Raw genomic sequence first — 15,759 nt, 5'->3', positions numbered from 1 at the left:
AAACAGGTCTAGCTGCACATAATTTTATTTTGATCTAATCAGAAAGTAAACAAGAGCACATCCAAGCTGTCAACACACAAGCGCAATCTCAAGAGTGAAATACATTGTTTGAGATGTCCCAAATCAAATACTTCTGAAAACAGAAAAAAAGATAAGATTTGTCAAGTTATTTAGTTCTAAGCAAGGCAAGAATTAAATGCCAAGAATATACATAAATTTTAAAATGAGACTGAATAACATTTAAAAATATTTTTCTTCCTGTTGACTTTATAACATTGGAAATGTTGAATTCTTGTCTGTAGGTAAACATCTACTTTAGGATGCCTATTCTATGTAGTGTCAGACACTAGAACAGATGTTATAACACTACTGTGAGAAAATTTTACAGGACAAGTATACGAAACTGTTACCTAAAAGTTATGCTTTCACAGGATGCATCGGTTTTACTGGTTACGTTTAACAACTAGCTATCCCAAAGCATCGAGCAGATATTTGCAGAAACCACAAGTGTCTCTGCTACACAAACCTACGCAAAACAATCTGGGGAAGAAAAAAAAAAAATCTCTTCTGAGCCTAAAACTTGAATTCTGACTGCTTAAAGAGAACAAGGAAGCAGATATTCAGGTCCAGTGAGGACCAGGCTTGTATGAAATATAACTGAAAGACAGTCAAGTTATGCCTGAAGAACACTCAAAACTCCTCTTTGACTGCAGCAAAGAAGGGCTTCAACAGATTTTACTGTCCCAGGCTAAGAAAGAGCACTGCACTATGCCCTTTAAATATGCCTACATGCACTTCAGTATTTTGAAATGTACTACACATTGCTGTACGACTAATAGACATGTGATGGACGTTCAGAGTTTTGCTCCTTTAAGAAAAATAGGCTTATGATTGAGGCATATGATTAGAAAACCAGAAACAGCAAGAGTAGCTTTCCAAAGATGGGTGTGACACAATTAACTTCAAAACAAATATTAAAGCCTAATCTGATTCTTAATGCGCTACAGGCTAGTGCAACAAGTTCATAGGTGATAAATAATCTTCTAAGAAGGAATTGTCTTTCCAATGCCTTCCCTCCTTCATTAAACAAGAAACGATGCTTCAGTATATAAAGCTGATGTAAAATATGGTGAGAGCATTAAACTACTATGACTAAGAGCTCCTAAAAAGAAAGCTAAGTAGCAAAGTCCGTTGAGGAAACTATTGGGCCCTATTTAGATTACAACTACTGACACATTCTTTCATAACCCAATTGCTCTATTCTGACGCTCACGGAAATGCTTCTTAAGGAGAAACCTGCATAAGATCAAAACAGGTAGTCACACCTAAATCCTCCTGCTTCATTCACAAGTCCAAACCACCTGACACATGTGAGACGGGGGAGCTATGCCCCTGCATTTCCTTGAGCTTGGCAAGGTCCAGCTGTCTCTGCTACACCCAGCGTGCCCCCCTCAGGAAAACTGGCACTTACAGTCTCTCAAAGACACAATACAGTATTAGTGTGTAGCAGAGAGCCAATAGACTTTGGCTTCACTGCAGATCATTTCCTCTCCATCAACCTCACCCAGAGAGTACCTTTTTATCTTCTATTGTAAGTCATATGACACTAAGCACTGTTAGAAGAATTAAGATCCTTTTATTAAGCTGCAAGATGCACCCTCCTCTTCTATAAGCCTCCCACAAGTTCCTGAATCTCTGCCCCATCTTGATTTTTGAAAGCAAAAATAAGCTACTTCAACACTCCTGATGAGCATGAGGGGGACAGATTCATGGCTGGGCTGAGAAGGGGGGAGCACCAGGAGGGAGAATTTATACACCTCTGGAACCAGACCTCTGCTGGAGTTCACTTAAAATGAATGGGGGTTTGTTTGTTTTTTTCTCCCCTCACTTTTGACTGCCAGGACCATTCCACTTACACTGCATACTGCCTTTTTGGGACTTTTATCTTCTGGAAATTATATTTATGTATATTTTTAAATGCACATGACCTTTTGGGTTCCTTACACTAGGGAAAACTGAGCCTAGGTAAGGGAAAAGCAGACAGACGTTGCAATGATTTTACAGACATTTCACACAATGTTTTTCTCTTTTAAGCAATGCTTCTTTGCATCTACTTTCTTTACAATTTTTTTTTAAAAGGAAACGGACATTCCACTTAAAATAATGCCGGAAGAATAAAAAAAACTTGGTACAAAGGATTTTATCATTTTATCATCCCCTTTCCACAATCTGCACAGATTTTTTAAATTTAATTAACTTAATTTTAGAAATCATTTAACTATGTGTTATGGTGAGTAAACTGCTTTTGCAGTCCTATTTAATGAATACTTTTACTGTTAAGGTATTAGCATGCTAACAATGTAGGCCAAATTTTATATTCAAACTTTGGACAAATGTAAATTAATAAAAAGCAGAAGGGTCACATTAAGTTTTGACTAGGGAAACGGTGCAATTCTAGCACATGATACACTACTGAGAAAAGGTTCCTCATGTCTGTTTCACGTATTTCCGAAATACGTAAGTCTATCTTCAAAATACATTTCTGCTTTTTTGAAAACAAGCTTTCTTCACGTATACTTCTGAACAACATCCAAAACCCATTACCTCAGATCTGGTTTAACACCCAATCACTGATTACAGTGTGACAGTGTTACAGTTAATTCCTGATTAATCAATAATAATGTAACATGACCTTACTGGTCCATTCATCAATTTAAGACACACTTGGATTTTGACAACTATAAGTCTCTGTAATCTTGCATCCTGTAATGTGACCAGGTGCTGGTAGGTGGCTCCCATTTTGCTGTTTCTGGATAGCAGTTTGTATTCCCACTAACGGAAGTTGGAGCTAAAAAACCCAGGGATTTCTCGTAAGGGTAGCTTGTGATGCTCATGGATTTTCTACTATCTACAGACAACTTCCATACAGATTCATCAACCTGGACAGTCAATCCAAACAAATTCAGCAAAACACAAAAGCGAAATGGCAAGATAGCCTTACCCAAGGATACTACAAAATATATTTAGAGCTTCGTAAACAGCATATTCATAAATTAATATCAAGTTTGATTCCACCAAATCCATAGATTTTGGGAATTACTCTGCTACTGGAGCTCAGACTTTGGATAAGAAAAAGAATGTAATTACTTACAGGCACTAACAGTCCCATGGGCCTTTTCACAGTCACAGAACTAATTATCTTTCAGCTGGCTGAGGAAAAGCGAGCGTAACTTATATGTTATTTCAGCTGTGGACGAGGCATATACCACATAGAAACACTGCTAAGAAGTTCTGCAAGGAAGCTTTGTAAAGGGGTTTCCCTGGCTTATCTTTAAGAGATAACAAGATGAGGAGGAGAATGTGTTTGAAGCACAGATTCTGGACCATAAGGGAGGAGTTAAGTATCAGATACCTCCATCTACTGTATGACAGGTTTCCCTGACGGATACACTTCCAAGAAATGCAGTGGGAAACAGGATTAACTAAAATGCTGTTGACACTTGTTCCCCATATTTTCAATTAGCAATTATAAACAATACACAATATAAAATGATCAAAGATATGTTAACTATGGTTAGACTATTGTTTTGCCTTTTTTAAAGCTTCAGCTTTATGACCCGTCTCCTTTTTCACTAGTATTCCAGGGTAAATTAATAACAATATTGCAATATACAATAAAATTAGTTTTGAGATGTGGATTAAAAGTAGGTCGCAGTAATCCAGGGAAAGTTGTGCAGTGGATTTGGTACAGAGCGGAAATATTTGTCAGCACACGTTTGTGCAAAATCATCTGCCATGCACCCTGCCATAGCTTTCACACATCAGTTCAGCTGACAGTTACAAAGGGAGACATTTGTGAGAAAAAGGCAAGCAGCAGCGGAAGAGATGTGCTGCACGCAGCGAGAGTGCCACAACGGAGCAAAATGGCACATTTCAACTGCCCGATCTCTGCAGTCTACTCTACCCACTCCGAATTAGGGCAAGAACATGAAATAGCCATTACATGGCAACAACTCCAAATTACTTCCTGCCCCTCCTGTCTCTGACCCAGTGACCTAAAATAATCCACATAAAATACATTCAGTTTTATCCCAGTTCAAAGCAAGCACAGACCTCGCTTCCTGTGCTAGTGCACTTTTTAAGCGAATAGAGGGCCATCGCAAATCCTCCCCTTGAAAGGAAACTTTCCGGGAGCCAGTGTTGTGCAGCTCTCCCACAGTACTAGAGCAGGGGAACGTCATCTGTGCGCATCACGGAACAGAAACACCTTCTTGCAGGAAAAAAAATGCACCTTTTCTTTAGAAGTGCAATGAAGATTGGCCCTGATAAGATGTCTGCAGCTTGTTCTAAAGACTAAAAGATTTAGCTGTATCAGGTAAATCGTCTGAAAAAGGTATTACATTAGTTCAGAAAATTTCTTCAGCACTGATGTTGATGTAGTTATTGGAATCCAGCAGCTTCATTTTGACACCCTCTTTTATATTTGTTTATATTTGTTCCATAATTTTTTAGTATAAAGTTTAACTTTAGAGGCTTCTTCAGCTTATATTCTTTTCTATAAATTCAAATAAAAGTCTAGATTTTAATGGAGATGTTAAATATAAAATTTAACTTTTTTTGTACTTGACAGGATTGTCTGCACCACACACAAACAAAAAAAGAATTAAAATGCAGTTTTACTTGCATTTCCTTTCTATTCCCATAATTGATTATAAAGGAGACGGATACTACATATTTTCTCTACCACATAGGCTCTTTTTTTTTTACATTAGACAATATTTGTTCTGCTTTAACAGAAGTAGCAAGTGAAACCACCCATAATAGCTGCCTTCCTGCCAGTGATATCATAGCCTAACATAACCTATGCTGGGAAAGCTGTCCTTCACTTTGGTTGATAAAGGACATTTACAAGAATGTGTAAAATTAGTTTATTTTACATGCACACAGTAATATATACGAGGAGAAACACAGAGAAAGTAATGTTGCAAATAACATTAACAGAAATATATATTTTTTTAAAAAAGTTCACCAATTCCTTAAGGTCAATACCTACTTTAAAACCCAACTTGAAGTCAAAGGAGCAGAGACTTAGTGAACTTTCACACAAGGAAAAGCAAATTCTGATGTTAGCAATTGAAACTGTTCATTTGGCATGGTGCTGATACACTGATTCAAGAGCAGCAGTTGTTATCTAGCTACCAGAAGGAATTTATATTCTGCTAAGTAATATGTTGAGTATGAACAAATTTCCGTCAGATTAAAATTTTCAAATGTGTGTTCAAGCATAGAATAACCTGGATAAAATATTAAACCCATAGGTGAGAACTGCTTACTGAGCTCTTTTCATAGGGAATCACGCTCTCTGCAGGTGGGCAACACACATAAACCTATCTAATATTTTATTTATTTTAAGCACAGACATTGCCTAAGCTGGTAATTGGAATTCACGCAGATATCAAAGTAGGAAAGCGTGCAGTTCACAGGGTGTGCATTATCAGCAGTTGCTGCTTTCCCTTCTGCTTCACCAGAAAGACAGAATATTCCTAAGGTTTGGTATGCAGCAGCATAAAAATTATGTTACAGTGATATAAAATGACACAAGTTCTGTTATCACCTGTCTATGGAAAGAAAACGTAGAGCCACAAACCTGGTCATCATGATACAGTTGCAAAATTGTCTTGTGAAGAATGCATTTTTAAAAGAATAGAGGAATACTACACAGCCCGAGACTTCATGGGGAAATAAGACCAACTTAGTGGCTCACCTTCATTTTAGCTTTGTATCAACTCTATGTAACATGTATTTAACTGAATCAGCAGCAGAACAGCTATCAAATACACAGGGTCAGCTCCTCCTGACCTTTAGGGACAGAAAATACTGAAGTGATGTAGTTCACTGGAATATCTAATTAGCAAACAACACAGTCATTCACCACCTAAAAAGCATGCAAGCAGTGATACGGTTGAAAGGCAGAAAAAAAGACCAGAAAGTGCCTTGAACGTGTGTCAGGCTGCTTTACACAACATTGGTTTGAATAGGCTCATCACAGTAGCGTAGGTTCATGAATGTGTATGCCACTTGGAAAAATTCTCACTGAGGGGAATGTGCTGGACCCCAAACCCTCCCTGTCCTGAGGCTAACACCAAAGGACTAGTCTTCATCTCAGTTACACTTCAAGTTCTTATATCAAGCAGACAGGAAGTTATTTATAGGAAGCTCTGCAAAGTGCAGATTGCTAAGGAGACCCCTTACATGACTGTAATGCAATCAAAACAAAAGTTGTGCAGCAACTTTCTTCTTCGTTACGGAGTGGTGCTAAGGTGGTACTTCAGTTCTAGACAATTACTTTTAGTCTGTCACATAGTTTGAACACTTCAAATCCAATATTAATTTTGAGATAGTGCCTACAGCCCAAATCAGTGACAGAGATTCCAGTATACCAGGGACTGAGTACATGCAGCTAAAAACCAGCATCTCAAATACTCCAAGATAAAATATGCATCATCTCCAGTAATCACATTTTTTTAAAGCTTGCCATGAGTAAGAGTAAATATTTGGAAGCCAACATGCTGAAAACAGTATTAGCTTTTTTCCAAATATCAAGTATCCAAACAGTTTCCTGGCTAGCTTACAAGACACCATTTTACCCACAGCAGCTCTCATGTTTTATAACTTGAGACCTTATTTCAACCTACAAGAAGCACTGGACTTGTTGATACACTTTCACGGGCAACACACTGGTCTTTAGACCTGAAACACTGAGTGAACTAGGGTTTCCTAAGACAGACACCATCCCATTGCTATGAAAGCACCTGCCAAATCTAACAGCAATACAAGAAAGAAGGTATTAAAGTTATGATCACACCCATTGTATGATTTAACATATAATAGAACAAAAAAAAAGTTAGAGCTGAACTGTTACTGGTAGTCCTTTTTTCCTGCCACAGTAAGGTATTCCAGTCCACAGGAGGCATCACAAATCATTGCTGAACAGAGACTGCAGATCTTACACTCTTACAGGTATTTCAGAGAGAGATCAGAGCTGAAGGTTGAAGAGGGTACTACATCAGTAGAGAAAAGTGGCAAAAAAACCCAAACCACCAAAACAAAACACAACACACAAAAGGAAGGTGGTGAAAAGCGTTTCACTAGAATATGGGACTTTTTTTCCTGCAGATTACTTGCAAAAACATCTAAGGAAGATACTTAAGATAAAAATGGATTGCCAACAGGCTTTGAATTGCTACACAGACATCAAAATCTCCCTGGAAAATTCCTGAGTTATATAGAATTGGGAAGGTCAAGCCCCACTAAACCAGAAAAAGCCACAAGACATTTCCATTTTAAAAAAAGAGAAAAAAAGCAACCATAGCACTTTAGTAAAAGAATACAATTCTAATTCTGTGACAATATGCAGAGCAATTCTTAGGAAATTCCAGTTTCCAAGCAACCCCCTATGCTTAAAGAAAACGGACTGAAAATATTAGGAAAAAAAAATCAGCCAGCAGTACAGCCATCAAGTATAGAAACATGCCTTTTCTGATAAAGCTAAATAGTTCCAAATTGAGAAAACCTTCTGGGAAAATGAAAAATGCAGTTATCAGAATTGTGAACATAATTTTTAACCAAGGAAAATTTTTATGCATGAGGCTCCCACCAGTTAAACTAACTCACTAGTAACAGCAAAGTTTTACACATAGATAGCCCTAAAAAAGTAGAAAACCAGAATTTCATAATTTCTCTAGACCAGCAATAGTCTACTTTTAGACAACTTAAAGTCAACTGCTCTCTAAATCACTGAGTTTTGTCGATTCCTGTATGGCACTCAAAGATACATAGTAGAAAGAGAACCCTATGTAAACTGTTATTAAAAAAGCACGCCAGCTCAGATCCTGATAAAACTGTTAACATTTGGAAATCCCCACCATAACAGCCAGTTGAAGTCATGCTACTATAAAAATTCTTCAGGTACAGATGCTTTGTAAGATTCTAGACCTTCCGTTATGTGTTAGCTTTTCTTCAGCAAGGTTTGAAATAGTTTACTCCTTAGGTTTTACAGATATTTCCTCACTCCGACACCCCCATATCCCCACTGCAGAGGAAAGTGTTCCTCATTGGATAAAATGTACACTAAAAGAAAATAACTCTTCAGAATTCCTGGCTTATTTCGCTATATTGCATTGTCAAGAGCTCTTCAGCGATAGATTAGGTGGCCAAAGAGTACTTGGGCGAAAAAGACTTATTGTGAAAGAGATTTCGGTTTATTTACCTTGATGAGTCATTGTGACAGGTTCTTCACTGGATATATTGTTGTAAATGACCACAGCTGTGGCATTATGCGAAGCTGCTCGCAGTATTTTCTCTCTAAACGTACAGTTTCCTCGCTGCAGTAAAGCAATCCACTGCTTGGTGTTTGGTGGAACTTGGAAACGTGTCCGAGGGTCACAGCCCAGGCGGTCCGCAACTGAAATGGGAAATACATTTACACAAATGGCAATTTGTTCAAACAGGCAAGAAAGAAAAAAAAACTCGTTCAAGTTTTGCTGAATTACTTAATTATGCACTAGGAAGCCACTATCCTCTTGTTAATAAAGCCTAAAGCTAACTGCATTCTTACAAAAAGTCTTTTAAAAAAGTCTCACACACTGAAAACTGACTATATGCCTGAGAATTAGGCTCACTAACACAAGCTATTTTTAACTCCAGTGCAGCTAGAGCAATGAATTTACATTTGAATCAATACCTACCTACAGGCTGAAAAACATTAGAATATGGTTCACATACTATAGGCATTTATGAAACAGCTGTTTATCAGTCGTTCCGGGGACCATAACTCTTTTCTTTCTAATACAATTGTAAATATCACTGCAGTGGGAAGCAAAACTAAACAAAGGAGATTGTGAAAACAAGATTTCAGAGTTATCTGCTATGTTCAGGTCACTGTAAAAAAGGACGATATTAAAACCTGATCTTGTAAAATCCCAGCAGCCAACATTGGCTTTTTATGTGTGCATATTTTGTCCCCAAGGAAGCACATTCAAATTCAGAAAGAAACAAATGGTTTTGCAAACACGATGCGCTCAAGCTGTCAGCTACACAGGTATTGACAGCGTAAAGAAGAGTAACAGAAATGGCAAATGCCAGATGTCTGAATTCAACAGTATACAAAGCTCTTCTTTTGTCCTTTCTGATGCTGTAATGTATCCTGGAACAACCCAAACCCACACAGAGCTATGTACAAACGGCACAAAACACAACACAAGATAACTCTGCAGTACAGCAGCTGAAACCACAGACAGACATTTCTGTTTACACAACTGGAAACATGTAGTTTAGTTTGATACACTGGTCATATCATTGAAGGGTCAACAGTAACTTATAATACAAATATATTTACCCTTTCAAACACCAAGAGTATAAGAATCTTTGGCTACTAAAAACAGTTGGGATAAACAGTGATTTTTTCAACACAAACAAAAAATTTACTTGCATAATAGCTCTGAAAACATTACAGATCCTAAGAGCAATTCAAATGAAGTGTCCCATAAAATTTTCCTTTTAAAGTAGTGAGTTCTTCAGCACGGACTATGGGATTTCAGCAGAAGGTCTACCACAAAAAATATCCAGTTTAACATATCAGCTGGAAACAAAATAAAAGACCTTTTTAAGCATTCTCAGCTTAATGTAGCTCAGGTTAAAACCTATAAAAGGGGAGATTCAAATAGCTAAAGGATCTTTTCTGAAACAAGGAAGAAAATTTTGGCTTGCCTGAAGAAAACTAGTGCAGATGAATCTATATTGTGGCAGTCGTACAGGAAGTCATTGCATCTCTTAATTTGGACAAGAAGTGCCTCTCCCTGTTCCCCTGGAAGGAGGGTGGGGAGCCAGATATAAGCACATCCTTTTCACAATTGTTTCTCAAGGCTCTATTAGATGTTCAGACATGGAGGGCTATTTGCTGTGTTTTTGTATTTCTGCTTCTGTTTTATACAAAATCAGGAGAAATCTGAAATAGATGCATGAAGCTGAATTTTATAGAGTATTTTCTTCCATTGCCATGATGTTATTGCTCAAATGTACTTGGAAATTGCTGGCTAGCACTGATCTACGCACATTGTTTTGGAGCACTGATGACAGCCATCATGAACACAATGATCACAGGAGTGCACTTGCATATCAACTGCATTTTTGTACCTTGTTTTTGTAGTCTTAAATTTGAGACAAGTACATTTTTTTAAGGAATTATAGCCCTTTCTGAAAATGTGATAGAACCACAACACAGCACACATGCAACCAATCATGATGTTCTCTGTTAAAATAAAAGCAGTTTACTGTTTAATGCACACCTTCCCCCTGGTTCAGACCATTTCCACTTAAAAATGCAGGAGGAGAAAAGCACCAGCAGACTGATCGGAAGCTTCTCAAGCCTTGAAAGCTAAAAATCCCCTCCTTTTCCAGTGAAATCAGATTCAAGTGCGATACAACCTTTGGAAAATACCATTCAATAAATGGCCACAATTCCACAGAATTTCCTCAAACTGTCTACTTTCAGAGTTAATTTTGACACTATGGCCAACACAAATTTATTTAAAATATATATGTGATGGATGAAAAACAGTAATCCTATGGATTATATATGGTTTGCTTAGTACCATCACGCTCAAAATTAAAATACCAAGTGAAAACAAAAGTAGGGTAATGGGCTATTAGAATGAAAAACCATAAAAGCAATAAAAGGCAAAAGGCACCGTGAGGTAGGAGGCAGCATTTTCAAAAGTCTGTCATATAGTTCAGTTTTACATAAATTTGTGTAGAAACCTTTACATTTGTATGGCTTGAAATTTTTAGCTTAATAACTGACAGAGAAAGTAGTAAGAGGTAACAGAAACTCTATCTGTGGGAAAAGTAGTACAAGATTTTCTACCATGGCAGAGATCAAAGTCTTTTTCAGCTGTGGACAGAGCTATGAAACATTACTGATAGAGCAACAGGATTAGGAAACAAGATATTAAGAGATAAAAGCTTTCCAGATATAGACCAACAAACACCACCCAAATGCATACAGCATGTTATTCCTGACAAGGCAGAATCAGTATGTCCCAGTGAAAAATTAACAGCTGACAATATTATTTTAGTACTACTTAAGTAATACAAAAACATTAAGAAAAACCTAATTGTTTTAGATAAACCTAAACTGCGAATTGCTTGAGATTTATTAAAAAGTCACAACCCACTTTTCCTGACGTTAGTATCCTACTTATACCACGCGAATGTTATATCTTTTCACTTTTAAGTAAATAGAATTCAGGAGCAATAGTGGAAAGGGAGTTTTTCTGCTTGTATTTTCAACAGACTTAATACACTCAGAAAGGAGTGAAAGCTTTATAATCATGGTCACCCTTCTAGCACAGTGAGCTGGCTAAAATAAAACATCTGCTATACACTTAATGTGCCAGGCACATCAGCTGGCATTGTAAAGGACATAGATAAATGAACAGTGTCAGCAAGAATCATCATCGATAGCTCTCCATTATCACACCATCTATGCTCCGTTGTCCGAAGTCCAATTAGGACCTAAAAGACTAACGCTTGCAACTATTACCTGGATGATGTCCATGCCAGAATGAAAAGCAACTTCACATTAAATTAAGGTTATTCTAAAACAAATCACTTGCACATAAAAAGATATGATCAGAGGTCACTCATGTAATTTCATAAGATATAAACATACAGAAAGCCATCTAATTATGTGTCCTTATAGGTATGCTACTCTTCTAGCTTATTTGAAATAAGTTATTTACTCTGCCTTTCCTTTCTCTGTGTCTACCTATGTATCATGAATGTGTTGGCAAAAACCCAATTTTCTATTAGAAGTGGCAGCCTGCTGGGTTAAAGAGCTATGTACGATGTAGTTGTAAATATTTCCCTTTCTACTGTAAGCCCCAACACCACAGAAGAACCTCTTTATAGAAGGATCAGCTGCAATTTAAGTACCTACAGTTAGGCTGCACAGTTGTTCTCAACTTTGGGAGAGCTTCAGTTTCCTCTTGCAGAGCACACAGGACTGCTCAAGTTGCATAAAACTGTTTCTCCTTAAGCATTTTTTTGTATTTTCAAGAGCCCCTCCTGCTGAAAGACTAATGTTTGTGACAACATTTCAGGGATTCATGGCAAAGAAATAGTTAATAATGCAATAGATCCAACCAGGCTTCCTCAGCTACAGAAGAAGTATTGGCAAACTTATATTAGAACAGCAACAGTACTTTCCTTCTCATTCTTTCCAATTGCTTGACCAGGTCCTTTAGCCTTCCCCCTCCAAGAGGGATGGCTATTTTGTGGGAGCAAAAATGAAGTTAACAGGCCAGCTGTCAGAGGCTGTCAGAAGTAAGTGCACACCCGCCTGAATGCAGACCATTTCCTCTTACTTCTGAACTGCAACTGTGTTTGCTTTCTGTCATATACCAGGTGTTTATGTTGCTCTTGCATTGCTTAGAACATAGCTGTGACATCCCACTTCAGCTGAGGTTGCTGCATTGACTGTTATCAGACTTTGTCCCCTTTTCACAGAAAAAGGCCAGTGCCATGATCCCACACCCTGGGCATTAACTATTTTATTCCATGTTTCTTTGGGTTTTTTTTTCCTTTTTCTTTCTTTTTTTTTTTTTAACAAAAAAATAAGTCAGATATCTTGATATCGATTGCATTTGAGCTAATACTCTACTCTGAGGCCAGCACCAGTTCCCAGAGCTGGTCTGTCTCAGCTACACATATCAATCATTTTAAAGTCTGACCTTCAATCACTGTGATACAATAGGTGGAGAGACACCATGAGTATTATGAGGGGCAGCAGATAAGGAGACTCGTAGGGAAAGAAAACGGCCGACGGGAAGACGCAGTCCTGTGCAGCCTGTGCCCCAAAGCACTCCCTCCCGCCAGCAGCCGCTGCCCAGGCAGGTGCTACGTAGCACACCTGACTGGAAAACAGCCTTATGCAACACATTGAGTACAATCCTGTGATAAAATTTCCAGAAAAGGACTTCAGCTGGGAAATTTACAGAAGCAACACAGCAGTGTCAATTCTTTCTTATTTCAAGGAAGGGCACTAGTTATTTGCTATCCCATTAGGGTTGAATACATGTAATATATATCTTTTCTTTCAATGCATTACTAATTGTGTTATTAACAATATAGTCCTTATTCAAGCCAGTTATAATTTCCACTTTTTAAAAGTTGTGTCAATGAATTATGTACAGCAGTATTTTATTTTCGAGAGCTACTTCAGGTAATTGCTCTGACTAAAGCTGGCTCTAACACTAAAAGAAATTCTTTGAACAATAGGAAATCTTGTTTCAGGGAAGAAGTTAGACAAAAGAAAATCACTGAAGCTTAGAAGAGTCCTGTAATAGTTCAGATTTAATCTTGTAGCATACTACAATTATGACTATAAACTCCAATATACAACCTCCACTTCTGTTATCAATTAATGACTACTAATTAAGCTGGATGCTGAGACCAACGGTAAAGGGTGGATGCACGCACAAGATTTTTCTTCCACTACTCTATTTTTGATACATTTGCTTGCTGTATTTTCCTAAAGCTTATTATTTTGGATTCTGGGCCAGAAAGGAACACAAAATTCTGTCTGAATGTTACCTAAAGCTCTCCAGTTACCAGAAAACTGTCGTTTCAAGCATTCTGCAGCAAAAACTTGTTCACACATGTTTATGAAGTGTCAGATGCTACAAAATGCTATAGTACCACGCACAAGATACACCTCCATTCCTAACATTGTGCCAATACTGTTTCTTCCCCACTTCCACCTTTTTCTAACATATGCTTTTCCTCAAATTCTCAGTCTTCTTGCCCAGCCATAACCCTACTACCTCTGCAGCAGAGATCTCCCGTTTCTACAAGTTCGTTCTCCAACACAGCTTTCATACAACCATCACCTGCCCACAAGCCCTCCAGACTCCAGTCCCTTTCCATCCCCCCATAGCCCCTCATTCCTGACCAATTGGCTCAGTGAGTCTTAATATTTTCAAGCTTAGCTTTGAGTCTGCTGGTATTTCACTTCCTATCTTCTCATCAGTCTCATCTCCAGTCCTCATCACCACACCTGCTCCCCCGCTACCCAAGCCAGCCAAGGTGCACAAGACCTCACGTCCTGGCTGACCATCTGCGAGGGGACGTTGAGAGCACATGCTCTCAAAGTTGTTGAGGACGTTTCTGGTCCTCAACTGTGTATCCAAACCCAGAACAACAGGCAATAACCCAGATTCAACATTTACAGAAAAGTCCTTTTCAGCATGAAGAACGTTTTTGAAGGAACTAAGCCACAAAGTGCTTCAGTTTCTATCACGAACCATTAAAGTGAGCTTTCAACGTTTATAGCTTGGTTTGCCATAGCAAGAGGAATACGCCTGACACCTAAAGGTCGGCCCCACAACTGGTGGGAGGCACCTAATACCAAAGATGCTCTAGAGTGGCACAGAGGGCTCTGAACGCTTACATGGTGCATGTTCAGACACTGCCATGAGCACCTACGGTGGGAAGTTTGGGCTGAGGTGGCTGGTTCCACAAAGTCACAAATAACAGAGTAGGGGAATGAATGGGAAGCGCTCAGTAACCCCACCAAAGAGGTAACATAAGCTTGAACGAAGCTATCAGAAAAGCTACATCAGGCTGTGAAGATGCATTTCACTATTATCCTTCCCTGTGGAAGGAGAGGAGTGTTTTTTTTTTATGATGTCTAAGCGTTCCTATCCAGAAGCTGTATAAAACGCTCTTCAAATAAGAAATTATTTAAGACATGACAAGAGATTAACATGTTAAAGGAAGGAAGAAAATGAACTAGAAGTAGAAGAACAGAAGGGAGATTAATAGAGAAACTCTGCTGCTATCATACATTTAATGCGCTGGGAAAGATATGCATACACAGGTGCTGTATTTACACGCAGAAGCCAACTGTGACTGACAGCTCACTGGAGCTACACCTTCACAAGTCACATTCACAAGCGGTCAGGCGAATTACTGCCATATCACTTCCAGGGGAACATTGCTTTTGAAAGCCAGTATCAATTTCATACAAGGGTCTATAAAAAGAACAGGGAAAGAGTTTCATACATGTATTAACATGACAAGATTGAATTTGATTAAAGATATTCTGCTAAAGAAACAGGAGAAGTGACTGAGCATCTCGTTCTGCGCTGAGATTTAAAGGATGGGTAATCACATGGGACTGGCAACGTCAAAAAGTAGTATATAAAATATTGGGCATATTCAAGAACACGTTAACAAAACACACCACCAAGCACAACACTTAAAACCACAGGCTGTGCTATTACACATGGTGTATGTGCAGCAGCAGATCATTGGCCCTAAATCTTGAATTAGTAAATTAATTTATTTCCTTGCAGGCAATGAATAAGGGATCTTAATGGAGCATGCAAAAATGTGACATTAAGGACATTTCAGCTCTAAAACATGGATGCCCCAGTCTACACCATCAAGGTGCTAACCAGATCACCCGCATTCACAGAGGTTTCAAGGGATAGCCCATGAATGGGTGAATCCTCGACACCAAAGCAGTTTCAGAGTCAAGGTATCTTCAAACATAGCTCCTAACAGGTGTAGAGTCTTTTCTTAGGGTCCATGAGAACTGGGGTAAAGCATTTACCGCTCTAACAGCGGAGGTCGGTGCCAGCTACTCACGTTAAGAGCTATTAGAAAGAAGTGTTTTGCAAACAAGTTCTACAGCAA

The 15,759-nt window shown here is 38.4% G+C and overlaps 1 protein-coding gene across 3 annotated transcripts in view; it reads right to left on the bottom strand.

Annotated features, from left to right (window-relative positions):
* Positions 1-15,759, bottom strand: part of RNF130 (ring finger protein 130) — a 50,711-nt gene that overhangs the window by 32,271 nt on the left and 2,681 nt on the right. For all 3 annotated transcript variants that reach the window (XM_075102716.1, XM_075102717.1, XM_075102718.1), the window contains exon 2: positions 8,270-8,464. In XM_075102716.1, the coding sequence (XP_074958817.1) occupies positions 8,270-8,464 (195 nt within the window). The remainder of the gene's footprint in view (positions 1-8,269; positions 8,465-15,759) is intronic.

The sequence above is a fragment of the Phalacrocorax aristotelis genome, chromosome 8 (genome assembly GCF_949628215.1).
Source record: "Phalacrocorax aristotelis chromosome 8, bGulAri2.1, whole genome shotgun sequence".
Lineage (NCBI taxonomy): Eukaryota > Metazoa > Chordata > Aves > Suliformes > Phalacrocoracidae > Phalacrocorax > Phalacrocorax aristotelis.
Note: the sequence above shows the minus strand (reverse complement) of the source record. Positions and strands in the feature narration are given on the sequence as shown.